Source organism: Aptenodytes forsteri, unplaced genomic scaffold (assembly GCF_000699145.1).
Source record: "Aptenodytes forsteri isolate BGI_AS27 unplaced genomic scaffold, ASM69914v1 Scaffold92, whole genome shotgun sequence".
Taxonomy (NCBI): Eukaryota; Metazoa; Chordata; class Aves; order Sphenisciformes; family Spheniscidae; genus Aptenodytes; species Aptenodytes forsteri.
In genome coordinates, this window is record NW_008794581.1 from 202,717 (window position 1) to 225,642 (window position 22,926).

General features: G+C 42.0%; 1 protein-coding gene across 1 annotated transcript in view; it reads left to right on the forward strand.

The window, feature by feature from the left end:
- Positions 1-4,368: 4,368 nt before the first annotated feature.
- THBS4 (thrombospondin 4) overlaps positions 4,369-22,926 on the forward strand; it is a 35,988-nt gene continuing 17,430 nt past the window's right edge. The window contains exons 1-8 of the mRNA XM_019470262.1: positions 4,369-4,402; positions 9,386-9,633; positions 10,684-10,789; positions 15,973-16,055; positions 16,662-16,713; positions 18,104-18,276; positions 21,440-21,577; positions 22,190-22,267. Coding sequence (XP_019325807.1) covers positions 4,384-4,402; positions 9,386-9,633; positions 10,684-10,789; positions 15,973-16,055; positions 16,662-16,713; positions 18,104-18,276; positions 21,440-21,577; positions 22,190-22,267 — 897 coding nt within the window. The 5' untranslated portion in view covers positions 4,369-4,383. The remainder of the gene's footprint in view (positions 4,403-9,385; positions 9,634-10,683; positions 10,790-15,972; positions 16,056-16,661; positions 16,714-18,103; positions 18,277-21,439; positions 21,578-22,189; positions 22,268-22,926) is intronic.

Consider the following 22,926-nt stretch of genomic DNA (forward strand, 5'->3'; position numbering starts at 1 on the left):
GTGTCGCGGTGTAGCCGCTCCATCAGCCAGCCCCCCCTAAAATCGGCAAGAAGTGGTCTGGTTTTGTAGGGGTGCTGGTAGGTGTGCTGAACGTCTGAAGAGCACTTTTTCGGTTGCAAGTTCTCATAAATGAGAAGTGAATTGCTAAGCTATGAAAACTCGTCGGGAAAACTCTGCTTCATAAAGTCCATAGGAAAACAGGTACCTTCTAAATCCAGCATTACTTTGGCAATATTATGCATGTAGTAAGTCAGGAGCCACTTTATTTTAGAGCGTGCATAAACTGAGTGGTATCACTCTCCAGTAGCAGCTTGTGACTGGAACCAGGTCAGCTACTGAGTGCAGCAGTTAGTGTAACATGGTACCAGGAGTTGATGGTGTTCCCTTAGATAGGTGAAAGCAAAACTTTAGCCATTAACATGGTACTCCAGGAGCCTTAAAGCTGCTCCTACTTCTCTCTGCATTTTTAAACCCCTCCGTTGTCTTATGAAATTTTTGACATTTTAATCAGTTATTCCTTAGTTAAGTGAAGCAGATCTAAAAGACAGCCAATCAGATTAATTCAGCTGCATTTCCAAAAGCCTTTATTAAAGTCCTTCTTGATGTAAAAACATTTCAGAAAATTGTCATATTGAGAAGTAGGGTATTGCCATATTTTAAAAAACAGAGGCGGATTTCCAGCTTGTCAGGGGCAGCGGCCAGTGAAAGACCCCACTCAATATGTGAAATTTTCACCTTCTTCCAGTCAGTCAGAAATCATTGCAGTGGGGTTAGGGTTTCACTCCAGGTGTCTAAGCCATCGTTAATTGTCTTGAATGGTGCTGAACAGCTGTGGAGCAGTGTTTACATTTACGGTTATTATCGTTAGCTGTGACTGGAGAAGAACCTTGGAGGGTCTCAAAAAGCTGGTGTGACATGGCAGCAGAATTAAGAGAAAGAAACGGTCTTTTATTTTGAGCTCCGTCCTCTCCTGTGCCACTAATCTCATTCCTCCGTGCCTCCTCCTCTTAGGGCTTCCCGTCATGTCTTTTAGCTCCCATCCAAAGAGCTAGCCTTGATGTTTTTGGGCAGATCTCCAAAGAGTGGTTTGCCACTGTCTCAAGGTGTAGCTGATCCCTTGTTAGCATTTTCATACGAGGGTGAGCAGCTCCCTTCTAAAAACTACAGAAAGCAGGCGGGGGAGAGAATTACTGGTCCATCTCACGAGTGGGTTTGGTTTAGCCTGGTGGGTATGCATGCTCATGCTCAGTGGCATGCCTGAGTACTCACTCTCACTGCACGGGTTAAAACCATCTGCTTGTGCCTTTCAGCTTCGGCAGTCCTTTTCTGTCCATTTGTTTTCCAAGTCTGCCTTTCCAGGGAGAGGAACAGAAAGATGAGATTCTTCTAAAAATGAAATCTGAAATCCTTGTGGATCTTTTTTCTTGTTCCTTCCAAACAAGCAATTTTCTCTGTAAGGTCTAAGAGCTGTCTCTCTCTGCCAGCTCTACTAAGGATGTAAAATGAGTTTTCATAACCTCATGGCTCTTCTGCTAGCCACTTTTGCTAGCATGTGTGTAATTTACGCTGAAGGATAGATCTGATCACGTACTGTGTCTGCATGCTGGTCAGTGAGGATATCTGAAGAAAGGGCTTGATAACATTGTCTCAACCGGATCCTTCGGCACCATGTGCTTTATAGAATGCAACTGCCAACCAATTTGAGCATTCGTTTAAATATACAAATTTCAAAAATTTCAATAAATGTTTTCCGTAAGGTTAGACGGATGTTTTCTAGTGTTTAGTCATTACTTTTATAATATTTCTCCTGTATTTTTAACTGTTTGACTCTAGCACAGATTAATTAGTCTCACAGGAATTGATATAAAATCATCCAATAGACCTAGAAGGACTGGACAAAATGTATAGCTATATTTTGTGCTGTCAAAGACTTAAGTACTGTATTATGGTACTCCGGCTGAGAAGACACAGCTGTATTTTATGAATGATTATTACCTGCAAAATGCTGTTGTACAGAGTAGTGTAGCATTTCAGTCTCTTGCTTGGGCAATTGCTTTGCTCTCTGTGCACTAAATGTGAAACACACAGCCTTTTGCCTCTGCTGTCTGGGTCACTGGTTTCAGTGGGAGCAGTGGTTTTCCTGGGATGCTGTAAATCTGAACTGAATGAAAGAGAAGTCCTTTGACCAGGTCCATCTCAGATATGTGTTTCTTAGTTGTTTGACAACAGTATTACAAGTGCATGCAAATCAAGGGCCTGATTCTTTCTGTATTGTGTCCTGAAAACTCTCAGTACAGTCATGGGATCCTTGGACCCAATACAAGTGTAGACTTAAGCAATGATCTGTATTTCAATGGTTTCGTGAGATGAAGGGAAAAATCTCTTAATTCTTCTTTTTTGGAAATGACATCAGTGTCTACATGAATGGATGCTCCAGAATGAGCAATGGAAGCAGCACAAACCCAGGCTCTAACATAAGGGAACAGGGTTTCCCACATGGCTGTGGCTTGGTCTGTGTGCCCATGTGATTGTCCTCTGAGCACTCTTCAGTCTCCTCCTGCTTGTAGTGTGTGGAAACACTGGATCAGTAGGGTGGCCCCATCACCTTAGTCAATGACGACAGCTTTGAGGTTGTGCTAGGTAAAAAAGACTCATCTGCAAAGGTCCACAGTTTTTTGGCCTGGGAAGCTAAACTTAGTGGTACAGCCACGGGCTTGAATGGAGGTAAGGCGCAATGTGCTGTCATGTGCCTGATGTTAGGGCTCTTTGGTGGCAGCTCTACAGTATTGAGCTGGTGTGGGAGAAAAATGTGGCCCAGCTATGATAGACCTATGGAGTGGCAGTGGTATACAATGGCTAAATATGCCCTTATATTTAAATAACACTTGTGCATAGTCATTTATCAGACTTTATTAGAAAGGTATAATATAATAAGGTATATAATATACCCACTTTAATAGCAGTGGGTTAAAATAGGAGATTATCAAGAAACCTAGTGGAATAGTTTATTGAGTTTGGAGACATAGTGGGTTTCGGAACATTGAGGAAAAACCCCAGTTTGTTGTTTCAGTGTCATAAGGGGGGTAGCTGACATATGTACAAGTATAATGTTAGACATTGGTAGTTTTATCAGGTCTGCCAAAATCCTTCTGAGGTCAGGGAATAAGAACTTTTGTGCTATGTGTGTGTTGGGGGTGGGTAAGACGTGGGTCACACAGCCTTACCAAGTCAATGTCATACAGTTCTTAACACTGACTTACCTGATTGCTAAATAAATGATAGATCACACACACTTCCTCTCTCCCTCTCACACACACACAATTATGTGTGTACAATGACAATTGCTGATGCATTGTGCAAGAATTAAAAGAAAAATTTGAAACAGCTTTTGCTATGCCTTCAGGATTAATTTTTTTGTTCGGCCTGTCTTTGTGCCAGAAGGGAAAGATGAGTGTTATTTATATAATACCTCTTCTGAGAAGTCAGTGAAGTGAGAAGGAGGTTATGAACATCATATTGCTTACCTGGCTTTTTAGCATTTTAATTGGTGCCCTGCAAATGCCATCAAAATGGCTTTTAGGATAAGTACACTGGAAACCTGTCTGAAAATTCTGATGCTGGATCCTCACTCTATCTGAAATGTGAACACAAGCATCTGAATTTATGAAAGCAGAAATAGGTTAAGAAGCTTTCTTTTGAGGTGCATCTTTGGAAGAGAAGAATTTGAGAGATTTACCTCAAAACATTTGAGTACCTCAATTTGAAGACTAGATATTTCTATGTTAGTAACTTATCAATAATTCCTTTTAAAAAAAAGTTGCTAAAAAATGATCAGTTGCAACAAAATCTATATGATATTTTGGTAGAATCATAGAATAATTTTGGTTGGAAGGGACCTTTAAAGATCATCTAGTCCAACCCCCCAGCCATGGGCAGGGACATCTTTCACTAGATCAGGTTGCCTAAGATGTCCCTGCCGATGCCAGGGGGGGTGGACTAGATGTGATCTTTAAATGATCTTCATATTGTCAATTTTTGTTTTCATATTATTTATTTTAGGTAGGACAACTTGGGTTCATTTTAAAGTATCCATATGGAAATAGAGAAGAGTATACAATCTTCAATGGGTGGCTTCAGACTACATTCTTTGTTGGTCATTATTATATTTAAATTGCTGTTGAAACTTGCTTTTTTTCAGTTTTTGATCTTCTTCCATATTCCAACAAGAGAGTGGTAACAAACTTCTTGCAACAAGCACTTGGCGATCCTACGCTGAATGAAGTGTACTTGCTCTCAACATTCAAACTGCAGCCGAAGAGCACAGCCACCATATTTGGCCTGTATTCGTCAGCTGACAACAGCAAGTATTTTGAATTTACAGTCATGGGACGGATGAATAAAGGTGAGTTGTTTGGAGTATGTAGGGGAAAACTAGTGTTGGATGCATAGTTATTGGTGTGTCACAGATGGATGTTGCAAACTGTGTGATTAACCTTTGTGTTTGAGTCATTCCTGTTCCATGCTGTCACCACTTAGGCCCCCCCCCTCACAAGATGAAAGTGTTGGTTACATACCTTCTCACTCCCCTTCTCTTTCCTTCCTCTCGCTGGATGCTGCTCCCTCCTGGCCAGGGGAAGCTGACCTGACAATCACCTGGTATCTCTACTCTGCCGTGGCGCTTGCTCTGAGCAATGCTGAGAAAGGAGGAAAAAAATAGAGTATGGAGAAAGGAGTCAATTTGTTTGCTCTCCTTTGCGTGCTTGCTCTTGCACACTCTCTCTAGCTTTCGCACTCTTTCTCTCGCTTGCTCTCTTTCTCTCACTCGCCCCCCCCCCCTTCTTCTCTTCTTCTCCCTTTTTTCTTTCCTTTTTTCTTCCCTTCTTCTTCTCCTTCTTTTCTTTCCTTTTTTCTTCCCTTCTTTTTTTCTTTCCTTTTTTCTTTTTCCCCGTGGGACAATCACTGGTTCTTATTACTCAGGAATGTGAGGGACACATGCACATGCCACCTCATGCATATGAAAGGCAGGTTCTTGTTCTGCTGACCCTGGAGGTTAGATGTGACTATGCAAGACAAACATTCCTAGCACTTACAGCATCTTTTGGGTGAATGAAAGTGTTTGTTCTCCGTTTATTGCAATTAGTTAATCAGGAGTCAGAGTAGGAACTTCAGCAGGCTTTTAGAAATGGAGAGCTTTCATCACTCTCTAGACCAGATCTAGGATATATTGCAATTTTAAGGTTCAGAAAAAATTTGTCGAATGATGTAAATTATTGTTGCTCCATTGACTTTACCACTGCTATGATAATTTGCTGCTGCAAATGTTGTAATTGGGCAGCTGAGCCCAATATACTGAGAAATTTCAGTTTATACATAGGAAAATTATTCTATATGCTGAAGAAAAGCACACCTTTTGCTTGGGAAATGTAGGGGAATGAGTTAGATAAAACATTGGTAGTTTTATCAGGTCTGCCAAAATCCTTCTGAGGTCAGGGAATAAGAACTTTTGTGCTATGTGTGTGTTGGGGGTGGGTAAGACGTGGGTCACACAGCCTTACCAAGTCAATGTCATACAGTTCTTAACACTGACTTACCTGATTGCTAAATAAATGATAGATCACACATACTTCCTCTCTCCCTCTCACACACACACAATTATGTGTGTACATGTTATACATATATAGGAATGCATACATATACACACAAATATGTCTCTATACATACAATTTTGAACTTATCAAACTCTTCTGTTGATTTTCAAGAATACCTGCATGCCTGATGGTTACTGAGACGCTTTAACTAACAGATTTAAGAGGCTTTCTGGTGGAAGTGGAATGAGTTAGTAAAACATTGGTAGTTTTATCAGGTCTGCCAAAATCCTTCTGAGGTCAGGGGAACTTTTGTGCTATGTGTGTGTTGGGGGTGGGTAAGACGTGGGTCACACAGCCTTACCATACCAATGTCATACAATTCTTAACACTGACTTACCTGATTGCTAAATAAATGATAGATCACACACACTTCCTCTCTCCCTCTCACACACACACAATTATGTGTGTACAATGACAATTGCTGATGCATTGTGCAAGAATTAAAAGAAAAATTTGAAACAGCTTTTGCTATGCCTTCAGGATTAATTTTTTTGTTCGGCCTGTCTTTGTGCCAGAAGGGAAAGATGAGTGTTATTTATATAATACCTCTTCTGAGAAGTCAGTGAAGTGAGAAGGAGGTTATGAACATCATATTGCTTACCTGGCTTTTTAGCATTTTAATTGGTGCCCTGCAAATGCCATCAAAATGGCTTTTAGGATAAGTTGTTATACATATATAGGAATGCATACATATACACACAAATATGTCTCTATACATACAATTTTGAACTTATCAAACTCTTCTGTTGATTTTCAAGAATACCTGCATGCCTGATGGTTACTGAGACGCTTTAACTAACAGATTTAAGAGGCTTTCTGGTGGAAGTGGCTTCTTTTGGTTTTGTCCTCAGTATGTTAGTGCTGTATTTGAGAAGTGTCTGTGGCAGGACAGTGGCATATAGATAGGCAGCATGAAGAAACTTGTCCTGTCAGTGACCAGTGTTGAGTAGATGGGGGACATCTGTAACCTACCTGTTGTAAAGGACTGATCAAACAGAGAGAGGCTTTTCATAGCAAGGCTGTTCCATGGAGGTGTCTTCGCATCCTTATTGCTTTAGTGCACCTTGTTTAAGGCATATGGCAGTGTGCGAGTAGTACGCAGTGTTTTCACGTGTGATTTCTCTGGAAGTGTCAAGTGTCCCATATGGCTACTTCATACAGTAAGTTAAATCGCATCCAGGAGATCGTCACACGAACTGCAAGTATGGAGTGTGGGGGCTGTTTGTGATCCTCTCAAGACTGGAGATCATCACTTAACTGGTGAGCCAATGTTGGCGTCTTAGCAAAATGCAGGGTCTAAATATCTACGGTTTTGGAAGGGTGCATATGTGCATAGTGCTTCCTCTGCATGGTATTTCCATTTATGCACCCAAGTCTAATCTCAGTAGCCCAAAGCAGGCCTTAGTTTTCCTTTAAACTGCCACATTTGAGAGCTGTGTTCCAAATGGTTTGCTCATGTTCTGGTTTTGTTGTGGTATACCTGATAGTAAAATGTTCATAACGCCTAAATGTTTTTAAAGCACAAGTCTGAATTACTGGGCAACTGTTCAACTTGTTTTGGTTAGACCAATGTACTTTTCAGAGGCAAATAGCATCCATGGGTTTCTTATCCTTTTTGAACGATTCCTTTATGGAACAAACAGCAGTAAGTGCATAAAAGTAATGTAACGTAACAATTCTGTGAAGCAGTTCCTATTTACTGGCAGGATTAGTAGTTTCACTGAAAATCTGTTTCATAAACAGTACAGGTGAGCCACTTACTCTCATGAATGTCAGTGTAGAATATCCTAGCAGCAAACATGTAATGCAGGGGCTTGGATGAGTTAAATCCTACGGAGGCGGAGGCTGTGGTCCAGCACAAAATCTCCCTTCAAAAGCCTAGTCTAGTTTACCAGATGGGTATTTGGCTTTGGCTGAGGAAGGAATACTTTATCCTCCTTCCAAGCCAGACTGCTCCTTGTCCTGAAACTATTCTGGCAGGGTACGTTCTGGGCCCTGCCACCATCTCTCCTTCCTTTCTTTCTCTAGCTTACTGCTGTGTTTGGTCACTCTGAATGCAGGGCCCAGATCCAAAGACCTTTCATATGACCAGGCGTGCATAATATTCACATAAGTAAAATGTCTGCAACGTACCCTGTCATGCCAGATCTTTGAGTTTGCCAAGAAATGCTACCTTTTAGCAAGTTACTGGTGATCCCATGCACCTTTGTGGAAATCTCAGCTCTGGCAGTGTTTTGACATAGGCAGCAGTGAAAACATTCCTGATTTTGATCACAGCTGCTGAGACTTTAGCACTAGTGTAGATTTTAAAGATGGAGACATGCCCTGCCCTGCTCATGCTGGTATAAATCTGGATTCTTTTAATCATTAGACTGAGCAATTAGAAAAATAGTAGGAAACATGTACCCAGTAACTCAGAAGGTCACCAACAAACCGAGGTATCACAGCATCAAAGAGAGTACATTAGTAGTGGAAAGATGGAAATATAATTTATTAAACGAATAGAAATGGGATGAGTCCAGTAGGTCTTATTAGCTCTGAAGCTAATAAGAGTTTTTCCCTCCACTATATCCACAATTTTTAGTTGACCTCACGTTAATGTAGGTGTTTCTTGAAGGTCAGAGTATTTGTGAGCTCTCACTTGATGCAACAGTAGCAGCACTCTGTGAACTTCAAACAGATGTTCACAAGAGCCAGCACTTAACTGTTTAGGTGCCCGGTCTCTGTGCAGCTTGAATCCTCAATGCACGTAACTGTTATGAAGAAATAAGGGAATGCAGGCAGGTGATCAGTGGGATCTTTGAATCAAGGTCTGTCTAATATTGTGGAGTAGCTATACACTGTCTAGATACACTCAGCTCATTGCTTCTGCAGATATGTATTTGGAGAGCCAGGGAGAGATTTTGTGGAGAGAACTAGCTAGCTGGTCTAAGAGATTTAGCTTGCAGATCCTAGCTTACCGATCCAATTTCCTTAGGAAAGAGACATTTTTTCAGTATTACGCAGTGTGTAAATATTGTGTTTGTCTGCTGTTGTGTTTTTTGATGGTGCATTTTAGTTCATAAAATGAGAATTTGTTTTGTAAATTATCAAGTAGGTCATTCACTAGTGCCTTAAAAAAGAGTTGAGGGGGGCTTAGTCATCTTTAGGGGTGGAATAAGTCTTTTCTGCATTACATTTTGTTTTTACTTACTATTTGTTACAGAGAAATGCAGGTTATTGGGTTGGAATCATGCTTCCTTTGGTTTCTTTAATGAGGCATTTGGATACGCTGTCAGATGGCTTCACTGAATGCAATATGCATCACTGAAATGGATTTTTCTAGTTGTACATTTCTGCTATAGAGTATTTCTAGATCTATCAGATATGTACTTGCCGAAATGCTGACTGCAGGCTGTCTGTTACACCCTTCACATTTCCCGCTTGTATTTTAGCACGTTATGGCTTGTAAGGTGACACTGGTTATGCCAATTAGAGAGGCCTGGACAAAGCAGTGGAAAACACTGTGCAGGCAGCAATGCTTTACAAACGGGGAGTCACACAAGAGTACTGGTAATCCTGCTCTGAGAGTCAATGTCCCATTTATTATTACTGTTTATATCTGCATATGGGATGCATTTACAAAAGCCGACATGCGGAAAAATACCAGAGCAATTGCAGATTTGCACAGGATCTTCCTTGATCAGCCTTGGGTTATCTGCTACTCTCTGATAGTCCTTCTGTGTGTTTTGTACTAGTGGTGCTGCGCTATCTGAAGAGCGATGGGAGGTTGAATTCAGTGATCTTTAGCAACATCCAGCTGGCTGATGGGAAACCCCATGCTGTCATCTTGTGGCTGAGTGGCCTGCAGCAGGGATTGAACACAATAGAGTTGTATCTGGACTGCCTGCAAGTAGGTGCTGTTCAGGACCTGCCAAAAGCATTTTCAGCGCTATCTCAGAGGTCGGCGGCAGTAGAGTTGCGTACTTTCCAGGAGAAGCCACAGGTGAGTGGGAAAACTGGGAGCAGGCTGAGAACTTAGAGGGATCACTAGGGATCCTCTGGATCATTGAATCCAGACCTCAGCCCTTGCAGCAGCCAAGCTCTGTATGTACAATGGTGCTTCAGTAATACTTGAGTATTAACTTGTGAAATAAATGTAAATATAAGTTCCCTATGGAACAGGTGAAATCTTAGCTTCATTGAACCCAGTAATAGTTATGCTATTCATTTTAAACACAATTTTTAGCTTATTAAAAAAAATAAATTACTGCCTCCCTCCCTTCAGTCTAGGTGTTTCTTGGGGACTGGAATTTTTGCAAGGACTTAGCTGATGCAGTAAGGACACCTCTTCATCAGCTTCTTACAGCTGTTCAGTATAAGCAATGCTTGGCTGTGTATGTGGCTTTCCTCTTCATGATAAGCCACATGGACTAAAAAGACAAAAGAAGGGGGGGACTCACATGGTGCAAAAGTCCAACCCCCATCTGTTTGACTACAGTAGCTTTTCTTCCTCTGTCTGCCAAGCAGGGGTTGGCATAGCTTCCTGTCATCTCCGTATCAGCAGGCCGAGGTAAACAGTATCTTCCACATGCATCTTCCATCATCGTTAATGCAAAATATGCCTTAGAAGGTGCAAAGGCATTCTGCCCCCAAGGTTGCCCCCTTGCTTTGTTTCACTGCAGGCTTGAAAATGAGCCTGTTTATATGGAGAATCACTAAGGTGCCCACATGCCTGACATCAATGGAAACCTGTTTGAGAGGCAGGAAAAAAGACTGCTTTGGATTCAGTTCAACAAAAAAAAAAAAATCATTCTTCTATGCTACAGATATAAAAATATAAAACCACAGCTACGTGAAAATCTGCAAGGCAAAGATTAGAGATTTTAATACAGTTCAGATGGTGATGGGTGGTCCTGAAGGGGATGGTGTAGGAGTCCTGCATGCTTAGGAAATGGACAACCTCTCTAGAAAAATAACTTACTTTGTCTGATATTTCACATATTTTTCCATTGTTGTACCAGAATTGTGAGCTCTGTCTTTCTTGTGAGTCCAGGATACGCTAGATGAGCTGAAGCTGGTAACTGGAGGAACACTTGCCCAAGTGGGGAACCTGCAGGATTGTTTTCTTCAACAAATTGAACCTGTTCCTCAGTACACTGGTAAGGCCTGCAACCAGGAGTTAAAATTGTTCCTTAGGATACCAGTGCAAAGAAGCTAATGTGATGAATATCAAAAATGTGGAGAAGCTCTATAGACAAGTTGACTGAATTACAGCCATGATAATTTCCTGTAAATGTTTTAGAAATAGCTAAGTTTAGAGAGAAAACAGTCACTGCTGCTGGTGATAAAGCAGTGAGTTGTTGTCCTAGTGAAGGAGGAGACTGTAATGATTAAAAGAGGCTTTTTAGCCTAATTTGGAAGACAAACTTTTGTGATCATGATCTGTTTGTGTCAGCTTAATAATATTTTAAGTATTCAAATTGCAGACAGGAAGTAGTCGTAAATGTGATACACTGCTACGGGCTTTATGAAAATAGGTAGATAGAGTAGAAAGACCTATCAATGTACTTACCTACATGGCCAGTATTCATCTTTTGTTGATCACTGGAGTGTCCCAGAGAGGAGAGGAACAAGGTGTGAAGAAGGACACAGGAGACTGCAGAGCGTGTTGGTGCTATGGATACAGAGCCTGCAGGTCCGTGCGGGAAAAGCCATTGCAAAGCAGCCACTAGTCCTGTTGCAAGTTAGCCGAGGCTTTTGTCACCTGCTGGACTGGAAATCTGATCCAAAACCAACTCCTTTTCTGTCTGTGCTGAGCATTGTGGAGACTGAGCTGGGAACAGGGAGGAAAGGAAGGAGCTGAGGCTACTGGGATTCCTGCAGGTCCCCAGGAGCTAGGTGCAATCCCCTGTGATGAGCGAGGGTGCTCTCTAACCTCTCTACACAGCAAACCTGGGCTAGACTGCTCCATTTGTACCCCTTCCTAGTCCCTGTTGGTCTGCCTTTCTGCTGCGGGTGTGAGGGAGAAGAATGGGTTCACACTGTGTGTGCAATATGTTAATATGTGACATCCATGGGGAAAAAAAGAAGTGAGTTCAAGGTTTGAAATAGGATCCATGAGAAGTTCTCTCTCTCTCACACCCTTTCCTGTTCCCTCTGCCAAATGCAACCCTGCAGCCTTGCTACTTTTCATTAGAACAGAAACAAGATACACAAATTTCATTAAGAGCATCCTGAGTACATTACATGAATGTAGACATCAGTGGTGTGCAGTGATAACAGAATCTGTTTTGCCTTTTACCTATGTAAATCCTCAGTTGTACATGCTTCTGTTTTCTTGCTCCTTAGCATATATACTCCTAGGCAAAAAATACAGAGCTCTATCATCAAAGGTCTCTCTTTTCCCCTAAGTCAACAGGCATTTGCACATAGAAGGGAAGGGTAATTCAGTGTTTCTTCCTGGAAAAAACTCACAGCTCTAAGCGAGGTTTCCAGATTTCAGGCTTGCAGCTTTCTCATTTGTAACTTTTTGCTCATTAATCAATAGTACAAATGGTATTACTATACAGAGAGATATTGTCTCTCCCTGGCTGCCTCCACCTGGCTGAGCCTCTCAAATTCAGTTGCTTATAACCTTCAAGTGGAATTAGTATCATATTAATAATAATAAAAGAACTCACATGAATATATTCAAAGTCTACATAGTCAAATCCACCAAAGGAAAAGGTGCAAATGTTCCAACAGCAATATTAACTCAGCTGCCTTGCACTTTGTATGTGCTTCACGATGCCCTTTTACAGGAGCAATATATCAAATAACCACAATTTTGCCTTCAGCCAGAAAAAGCTGGAATGCAAATGCTTAGCTGTATAGGGGTGTGAGACCTATGTATCTTGGTAAAAGCATGTGTTTTCACACTAATTGGAAAATCCTTGGGAGAGCTTTTGACCTGAACAACTGTACATGACTTTGACTGTGTGCCTGGTCATTGCTCACTGCTGTGGCAGCAGCATTCCCTCCGTGTTCAGTCTGAGGCTGAGACACCTAAGCAGTGTAGGTGAGAATATGATGATCAGACAGAGGTTGAACATGTGTATTTGGATCTTCCCGTGTGGGTAGGAAAATACAGTGCAAGATGCACTGGGTTTGGTAGAGGAGATTAGTATGCTGCATATAATCATCATCACAAAATCATTCAGGTCAGAAGGGATCTTTGGAGGTCATCTAGTTCATGTAGGGTACCTGAACCAGACATAGTGTAAAAAAAAAAAAAAAACCAAAACAAAAAAAAACCCCAAAAAACTATGCTGCATCAGACCAAAGGTTCTCTTAACCTAGCTACTGTTAGAGACAGTATGCCAATATAGACCCAAGGGCAAGAGTATAAGAGAGTGGAGTTATAGTGTGGTTTTCCCTGAATGCTTTCCTGTTCTCCAGCAGTTCATGGTATACAGAGCTCTCAACTCAGAGATGGAGTCTTTGTGTTTTGTACTCCATGTATGTTTCCTTCCATGAATCTGTCCAGTCAGTTTTGAATGCATGATGAAGAATGTCTCCTGGCAAGAAATTCATCATATCTGAGGAGATATCTCCTTCTGTTTACTTTGAACCTGCCTCTTCGCAATTCCACATGCAACTTGTATATGCAACTTCTTTGGTGGAGGATTATAGGCTGACAGGAAACTGTTCTCTTGTCAGCCATCATCTGTACATTAATCACGGCTGGATCTCTGGCCAAGTAACCACAATCTCTTTGAAGGACACTTCAGGACTCTGACTTTGCTGGATGGGGGCAAGTGGGGTTCTTCAGCCAGTATTGCTCCCAAGAGAGCTAGAAGAAGTATCTATGAGGCATTTCACGGTGGCCTGCAATTACACAAGCTAGTGTTTGTGCATTTGCCCTGCCTGGGCCAATTAGCTGTGAACGAAGCTGGTCACCTGCTCTAAATCCAAGGCCCTGTACTGGAACATGTTGCCCAGAGAAGTCATGGATTGGCTTCCCATCATTGGAAGTGTTCAAAGTCAGGTTGGATGGGGCTTTGAGCAGCCTGACCTAGTGAAACATGTCCCTGCCATGGCAAGGGGGTTGGACTAGATGATATTTAAAGGTCTCTTCCAACCCAAACCATGCTATGATTCTATACTGCAACGTCCTGGAAAGAGAAAGACAGGGTAGCTCCCTGACATGACCTCAGGCTTACAGAAAATAAGCATGTCAAGAGACTTCAGTTCCCTGTTGGACAGTAATTCTTCAGATCTGTCTCTGAATGTAATTATTGCTGTGAAAGCCATTCTGTTACTCAGGTTGTTACTGACTCGGAGTATAGAGCTAGGGACTGGCTGAACTGGGGAGTTGCCTCAGTAGGTGGGGTACGGATGAGAGAGACTACATGGTAGGACCAGATAACTGTATGGCTTCAGGCTGTACCTTTTGCTTACCCTGCTCACTCCTGGGAAAAGCCAACCCACAATATACTGTGGACCAGCAGCTCCCTGAAAGGCCTCTCCGAGTTCTTACCACTGATCACCGGTCATTCTTCTGCAGGTGGGGCCTACTGTAGGACTTGGCTTTAAATGGAAGAGAAAAAAAACAACTATGGGAAGTCATCTGTTTCTGCTCTGCTGTCTAAATTTGCAAACAGGACATGTAGTTCATGGCAGTATAACCTGTTTAGTCCACCTTAACCTGTTTAGTCCACCTTAAAGTTTAACAGTCTGCAAAACTCAACTGTACAGAATAGATCTGGTTTTGATTTAGATGCTAGCCAACAAACTGAAATCTTGAGAATTTTTTGCAGATCTCAATCAATAATGCCTAAGCCATTTTTGTTTTAAAAAAAAAACAAGCAAAACAAGAACAGACCCCAGCATCTGTCCCAACAGCCTGCGTGCCAAGTTCCACTATGGGATTCTGAAATACCCATATTAAGTCCTACTGCCTTGCTCCCAAATAAAAATACGACAAGGTTGGGACTAGAACAGAGGCAGGTTCTGGAACAGGTGGTTCCCAAGTCTTTAAACTTTCTCAGTGTTTTGATGAGAAAATCTGAAATGAAGAAAACATAGTACGTGAGGAGTTGGACGATTCCCACTAGAATATTTGGAAACAGTTAGACATGCTTTGAAGTACAAAACAATGAGGTGAACATTAAGAAAAGCATTTTTTCATAAAAGCTTTCAATACTCACAAAAGTAACATATGAATAAACCTCCCTGAAGCCATTGGGCATAGTATCAAAATATCCTGCGTGCTTAGAACGTAAAAGAGCATATATTTGTGAAATTTGTTTTGACAGACTTAGAGAAGTAAACAAATAGCTTCTCCAGAGAGCTACAGACTCAGAAGTGAGCTACAAACAGAAACTACTAAGAGCTACTGTGCTAAACATGCTCTTTGCTTCTCCTGTGCTGCTGGGTCAAAACTAATGTTTCATTTAACAGATAAAAGTCTCATGTGAAGATCTTGGGTTGGTTCTGGTCCTTCCTTATGGCTCGTTGCAGATGTAACTTTTGGTCTTGTCTCAGAGGTCTTTAATTTGTTACTTGGTGTTGAGAACGGGCTTTGGTGTGAGTTCATAGCGTGTTGAGTAGATGTTTTGTGAGTCCATACAAACTCTGCACCCCCAAGAAGCAAACACAGCCATGAAACTTGTGTACAGTGTGATGAGATGCCTTTTGGAAGAAAAGCCAAATGACTGTCGCAGGTATTAAAAGCTCTGTTTTCGTCAGAGCAGGCACTCCTGATGCATGGTCAGAGCTGCACAGTGAGCTTGCTCAGAAAGCTGGGTAACTTCACTTTGAAAAGTGTGCAGGAATCGGTTGTGGTGACATGGAATACACTTATGGAGGGTGACTTCCATTGTATGCACAGATACTTCTGCCCCCACCTGACCCTCTTGTCCTAAATGGGTTATCAAAAAACCCCAGTCTTGAAATCCTAAGGTTTCACTTAGGGTTGCTGGTCTCTGGCCTGGGGGGAACCAGTAATGCTGGTGGCATTAGTTGCCAGCGTTGTTAAATCTTACTAGAGAGCCTTGACTCTGAAATAATGGTAGAAAAAGCACAGACTGCTTTTCTCTCTGTGAGGTTTCTGCTTTGCCTATTTCTGTGGTATACAGTGGAGTTCAGTCCAGAAAAACCTTGAGTTCATGCAAATCACTCTATAAAATTGGAGCTAGATACTGTGTTTGCCCTAAGGATTCCTACGGGGCTTAAGTTACAGTAATGTCTGCCCTCCTTGGCTCTTCACTGTGTTTCCATCTTGTATCTCAGAAATTATCATGACAAATGAAGGAGAGTTATGTGCATTGTGCACTCTTTTTTCATTGCTGTTTCCCTGCAGGTGATTTTAATAGGCAGCTGATGGGTCAGATGATGCAGATGAACCAAATACTGGGAGATGTGAAAGACCTTCTCAGACAACAGGTACTGTATAAAGGCTTCAGTGTGAAATATCCCAAGCTTGCCACTTTTGATAGAGTCAGGGAAGAATTCACATAAGCAATAAACTCCTGTGTAGAGTTCATTGCCTCAGAGACATGACACAATGGGAAGAAATAACCATATAGGTCCTGGTACCCTGTGCTTGCTTATGGAGGATCACTGAATGTGGGAGTGTAGGGCACGAACTAGATTTTCTGGATCTGAATAAGCGTCTTAAGTGGAGAGGGACTAGAGCAGCCGTCCTAGCCCACTGTTAGATAGAGGTAGGTCTGTTGCACAGAACTGAAATTGCATTTGTTCCACTTGCTGGTGGGTGTCGGAACTGGAATTGCTGGTGGCGCGTGCCTTTAGTTAAGCATGTAATTCTTAAAGGTCCTGTTGATGAAGGCTGAACTGAAGTACAACCATTATCACTGTCCTTAATTTTATGGAGTACAAAGAGCATCTCATTTCAAGATACAGTACCTATGTTGCATGAGTACCTATGTATAATTTTTCTTGGGAAAAAATTATAATGGTTCTTCTGGCAGCCACATGCAAACTGGAGCTGCCTGTATCCAGATAATGTTTACTTTCTATATCCTCAAGGTGAAAGAAACAACTTTTCTGAGAAATACCATAGCTGAGTGCCAAGCATGTGGTAAGTATTCCTGTTATTGCCTGTAAAAGGCAACCAGATGAGATGTATAGTTGTTTTAAAACTAGTATTGATTGCATCAGCTTTATGTGGTTTCTAAGTAGTACTTTTTTAAAAATGTGTCCAAAGTTCTAGATGTATTGGACACAAATTTAAAATAGATTTTCATTAGAGAAAAAGCTTTCAGTTTCCATAGACCTGGCAATCATCTATAGGGGGATAAAACCCCACTAAACTGAGCAGTACCACTCACCCTGTACTGTCAGTTCTCACTCTGCCACAAAGCTGTGCCACATGTTCCTGGTGAGGGAGACATTGGCTGCCAGGTTTCTCATGAACAATCTTAGTAGAAGGACAAGGGAGGAATCATGTACTGCTCTAGCTGGTATTGTCAGCCTGAGGAAGATCCTGTGCAGTCCACCTGAAAGTCATCTGATTCTGACTAGGCAGTCACTGCTTAACAGCAGTAAGACCCAAAAGGTCGTCTCCATCTTTTCACTAAATGGAAGAAATAAATGCTTTCCCAAATGCCACTGCATGGCCCTCCTACACAACTGACAAGCAGGACACACATGCACTCAGTATAAAAACCAAAATACTCCCTCACTGGGTGGGGCAAAAGGCCTTAAATTCATTAGGCCTTTTAGTTGACTTCTTCCCTCAGTCTGTCAGCCTCATCAAAATTCAGGTTGAGCTCCAGCCAGGTTATCCTTTATGTGTAAGTGTCGAAGAAGTCGTCTGTAAATCATGCATGCATCAGTACCGAAATTCAGCAGCTGCCAGAGTCTCAGAAAACCTTGCTTTTCCCCAGGGCTGGTTTCTGTGCACCTAAGCCAGTGTATTTGCATGTCCTGCTGCGTGTTCATGGGCTGCCAGCTACTGCTTCTTTGTTCCTCTTATTTGTAGACTGTCAGATACACTTTTACGAAACCATGGCCCTGTTTTTCTTATGAAGTGGTAGTATTGCTGATTTAGCCAGAGAAATGCTTTGTACCATAACACTTGAGTCCCTCGGGCCATCTGAGGTCACTTGAGTGGACACTTGAGTCCCTCGGGCCATCTGAGGTCACTGGCTTTCCGAGTTTCCTCCCCTGGCCAGCAGCAGATCTGTGCTGGGACTAACCTAGCAGGAGGGCTCCCATGTGTAGCCAGGAGAAGCATGTGAACCTAACAAAACAGCCTTAATTTCCCCTGTCCGGGGACGCAGCAAGCTGCTGGGCTATTCCCAGCATGAAGTCTCTTCAGCCACAGCACAGCTGGTAGCAGCACAGTGCAGAAACACGAAGCCCCTGCTGAGCAGTGTCTTGGGGATCTCTTCAGAGCACTTGCCAGCTGAAAGCCATGATGGATGTTTCTTTCAATCGCTGAAACTGTTGTTCTTTCTGCATTAAAGGTTTGGGAACTGTGAGTTTTCCAACTCAGCTTCCTAGGCGCAGTAAACCCAAATGCGAAGTTAATTCCTGCTTCAGGGGAGTCAGGTGCATGGAGACAGCAGAGGGATTTCAGTGCGGCCCCTGCCCTGAAGGGCTCACAGGAAATGGAGTTACCTGCTCAGATATCGATGAGGTAAAATACTGACTTTTACTGAATTTAAAAAAACCAAAAAGGGGCAAAAAAAAAAAGCTAAAAAGCAACTGGTTCATACATATCAATGGGTTGCTGATGCTTGCTGTCTTCAGCATTTGCTGACTGCTTGCACAGTGAATATTAATTCATTCTGATTTGATTCTACCTCCCTATTTTGCTGTTGCTGCAACTTCATGGAGGTTATATGTGTGAAAAATTGAAAAACCCTGGTGAGTCGAGAAGTCACTTAAAGGGGTTTAATGTTTGAAAAAACCCCAAAACCAACCAAAACAAGCTTTTGACCTATAGTTGTTTCTATACCACAAGAATTTGCAGTAGCTTCTGTTATAGGCAGAACTGCAGAAGCACTTCTTGTCAATATGGGCTTTGTTTCTTTAAATTGTAGTGCTCCTGAAGCAGCCTTGGAGACCAAAGTCCTCTCTTCAGCCCAAACTGCAGCCATGTTTTCAGCCTTACCTTAAAAGGCTATGAAAGAAAATAAAACATTTATTGTTATTGATCCTTTTGCTTCTTTATGGTTGTGTTGAAAGCTGATAATGTTGACAAATCTATTTTTTTTTTCTTGTGCTATATGTTAGAAATTCAGAGTTTGCTTGTATTGAGGACCGAGTTAATAAATTTACAATATCTTAAATGATTAAATAAAACCTGTGTTAATTCGAATGTGACACTTACTCAGAACACAAACAACAAAACCACTTACAGGTTCACGGCATTTTTTCTGTGTGATGACTTTTGCCATTATTCTTCAGTGTTTTTTGTGGAAAAGCACCTGGATGTAGTAGACCAGGGAACCAGGAGAATTAGGTCATTAACTGCGCTTGTGGATAACACAGTACTACCAACGTACCTGCCTAATGATGTAAAACAGCAAAAGCAATTCCTTTTTTCTCCTTCCTAGCCAACAGGAGATGTGCTTTGACTGCTCTTTTCGTTTACTCCCTCCTGCAGGCCATCAGCAGAGAGGGTGCGATGTGCCCAACTTATATTTGTCTGTGAAAAACGCTGGGGAGAGAAAGTGGGTTGAGTGTTGCAGTTTCCTGAGTTGTAGGCGATGCCTTTTGTTTTGCCTCACATGGCATGGACTGTGTCTGCTGCAACAGAAGGTGCAAAAAATGGAGGTGAAGCTCTGAAATGTTAATGCAAGAGGTGAAGCTGAGACAGCTGTGGTGTGAGTTTCATGCCACAGACAACCACGGTGAGAGACTCAAGCCAGCCTAGGGGGAGCCCACCAGTACAGATGGGTTCCACCTTCTGAGCCATACCCAGACTGAGGGAGAGCATGGCAATAATCTCCTCCCTGCCATTTTCAGGGTTGGAGCAACTCTGTCCGTGACAGCAGTGGTGGGAAAACAAACTGAGACTGTTCTGTAGCGGATCGACATTAACATGGTTTTCTGTGAGCAGTCAGGCTCTGCCACTGGAGATTGACATGCCTTCATGTTCCTGCTACCACTCCACACCGCAGACCTGATCTCGCATGGGAAACAGTGAGGAAATTTTGCCAAAATGGAGTCACAGAGATACAGTGTTGCTTATATGAGGTCTTTGCATGGACACTGCTACTAAAATGCCACCTAGTCTTTATTCATCAGTAAATATCTCCTTTAACAGCTGGATTTTCACTTATGGTTGTGCAGGGGGAAAAAAAGAGATAATAAATGGCAATAGTTTTTCATTGTCTAATAAGAGGGGATGTGTCAAATTATTTTGTTTTCCTGAGTTAGCTGAGACTAAGAAGGAACGTAATTTTTTTTCATTTTTTTTAAAGCTCTTTAGGAATCTCTTCTGGAACAGCACCTTTCTACTGAATAAACTATTTCTGTACTTCCTAATAACTGACATTTAGAAAGAAGCTCATGTACAAATTCTGATAAGAACAAATCTAGAAGCTTCCTCACTAAGAGCTACTATCATCTTTTCTGAGGCTGTTAGCATCTCTGCAATATACTCCCTTATTCATTGCCAGTTTGAAGACATTACTTTCATATGCTGATGCCCTGTATCTTGGGAGCTGCAGCTCTGCTCTGTGTATGGTGTAACTTGAGTGCCCTCTCTGCCTACAATAAAAAATCCACAGCAAATAAGGAGCACAAAATGTCTGTCCTAGGTTTTACATTTTCCTCATGCTAGCTGTGGACCTACTTCTAACAAATCTTTCCGTCAAACACGCTTTGATATTAAACATACCTTTTCTTGCTCCCTTGTGTCTGCATTTGGTTGCAAGTTGTATGTTTGTTGTAGGTGGATATCTTCTGGCTTCTTCTCCCTCCATCTTGTGGATGTTTTTCTGTTAGCGATGGAGGGGGAAAAAAAGGCATATTTTTAAAACTCTTCTGTATTTCTTTCTCATGTTTCTTATTTATTGTTGTCTTTGAGCCATATGCAGCATGATGGCATGTTGATGTTTTCGGTACTCTTACAAATACGACCTAGCGGCTAGTGTTGATGCTGGGAGAGGCGGCAATGCGGGATGTGGTTCCCAAACTGGCACCCACAAGACCAGTGAAATGGGTCACAGCTGTTCTGTATAACCGCATGAGGCAATGAAGCGAACGGTGCCTTCAGGCCACAGGTGATGCTGTGGGCATGTGGTATTTTGGGAGAAGTGCTGAGGGTTGTCTGTGGGCCTCCGGTCTAGAAATGTGTGGGTGCCACTGACACATCCCTGCTCATCTGGCATATGTTTGGGTTACTTCTGGCTATGAGACTTGCCCAAATATAAATGAGGGAAAATGCTGCTGCCACTTCTGTGTGTACAAAAGACAACTGCAGGATCATTTGGTGGGTTGGAGTTATGCGACTTTCCTGCTACTGTGTTCTGGACCCTTCCAGGGGGCTCTCAGCTTCTGAGGGAGCTGAACCTGCCCAGCAAAAGAAAAGATTGGGGATCAGAGCTTAGGGCATCAACTACAGGCTATAATGGAAGATTGCAAATGTTACTTAATTTACAGAGATAGCTGAAGACCTACTGGGGTCAGAAATACCTGCAGAGACTGTTTCATCTGTAAGCCAGCTCTGAACAGAAGACGTACAGACATTGCATGTAGCATTGCCTTTGACTCAGAGGTCTGTGCACATAGTCAGAGTCTGGATGTTGCTGAAGCACGAGCATGTGCTCGGTTCATTGTTTTCTTTGCAGTGTCGTTACAACCCTTGCTTCCCTGGAGTGCGATGTGTGAACACTGCTCCAGGTTTCCGATGTGAGACCTGTCCCCCAGGATATACAGGACAAACTGTGCAAGGGATAGGACTCGGCTATGCCAAGAGCAATAAGCAGGTGAGTGGCAGCATCCCTGTGGCAACCACCATTGCAAGGTGCTGGTTTGTATCAGTGCATCTGTATCACATTTTATTTATAATTAAGTCATTCCATGATTGTCTTGTGCAGTTAGGCAGAGCTCAGAGTGTTTCAATTAGAAGATCCCAGTTGTGTTTTCTTGGCTTTAATGGGAGTATTAATGGTCTAATACTCGGGACTGGTATGGAGGCAAGAAAAAGTGTCATTATCTTCATAGGTATCTCTGATCAATTTTAAAGGGGGCTTTGTTGATTTCTGTAAACTGGCTTTGAACTAGGAAAAGTATGATAGAAAAGGCCTATTTTACTGTCACTTTTTGCACATTCTGGTAGCGCCCTACAGGGCGAACATAGTTCTTGTCTAAACTCTTGTTGAAAAGTTGAGATTTTCTGTATCACAGTGCCTCTTTAGGGTTTATATGTGTCTGGAGATCATTGGAAAGTTAGCCTATGGGTATGTCTGTGCCATTCTGAGAACGGTTTCAGGAGAGGCTATGACTCTTTTCTAGACTTAAACTTTAGTGGCTTTTCTTCAGACTTGGATCTCAAATTGACATTATTTTTATTACATGTTGATTTGTTTTATTGCTAGGTCTGCTTAGATATTGATGAATGTCAGAATGGTGGACTTGGACTCTGCGTTCCAAATTCCCATTGCATAAACACTTTGGTAAGCACCTTTTCATTTGTGGCTTTAAAAAATTGATTGTTTTAAAAATCCATGAGGCTAGGATTGGATTTATGGCTCTGATTGAAGAGCTGAATAATACAATTTGTTTGTTGGCTTCATCTAAACCAAGGAATCCTTTCCTCTTATCCTGACTACTAATAAAAAAATCAATATTTGATTTGTCACTAACTTGTCCATCTGAGCTGTATCCTTATCACTTTCCCTGAGGAATGGCGGGAACTATTCTCTCCACACCATCCAGTTATGTGTGTTTATGTGTATGTTATTGCAGGGAACCTCCTTTGAAAGATTAAACCTTTGCTTCCACTCATCTCGTCCCACCTGGGAACTGCTGCAGCAAGCTGTTCTCCTGGGTGCTCTTTTTGTAGGAGTAATGTCTTCACTTTGTTAGGGTATTTACACAGTACCAGATATCCCGCTAAGTAAGTACAGAGAGGAGGAGAGCTGCAATTGGTGCAACACTTCTAATATCCATAGATATTAAATCCAGGAGAGCAAGCACAGTAGAAGTAGAAATGGTTTGAAAGATGCTAGGATCCAATAGCAGGGGTGTACAACCATTTTAATGCTATGAAGCAAGTTGGACCTTTCACTTAGAATCACAGAATCATAGAATCATTTAGGTTGGAAAAGACCCT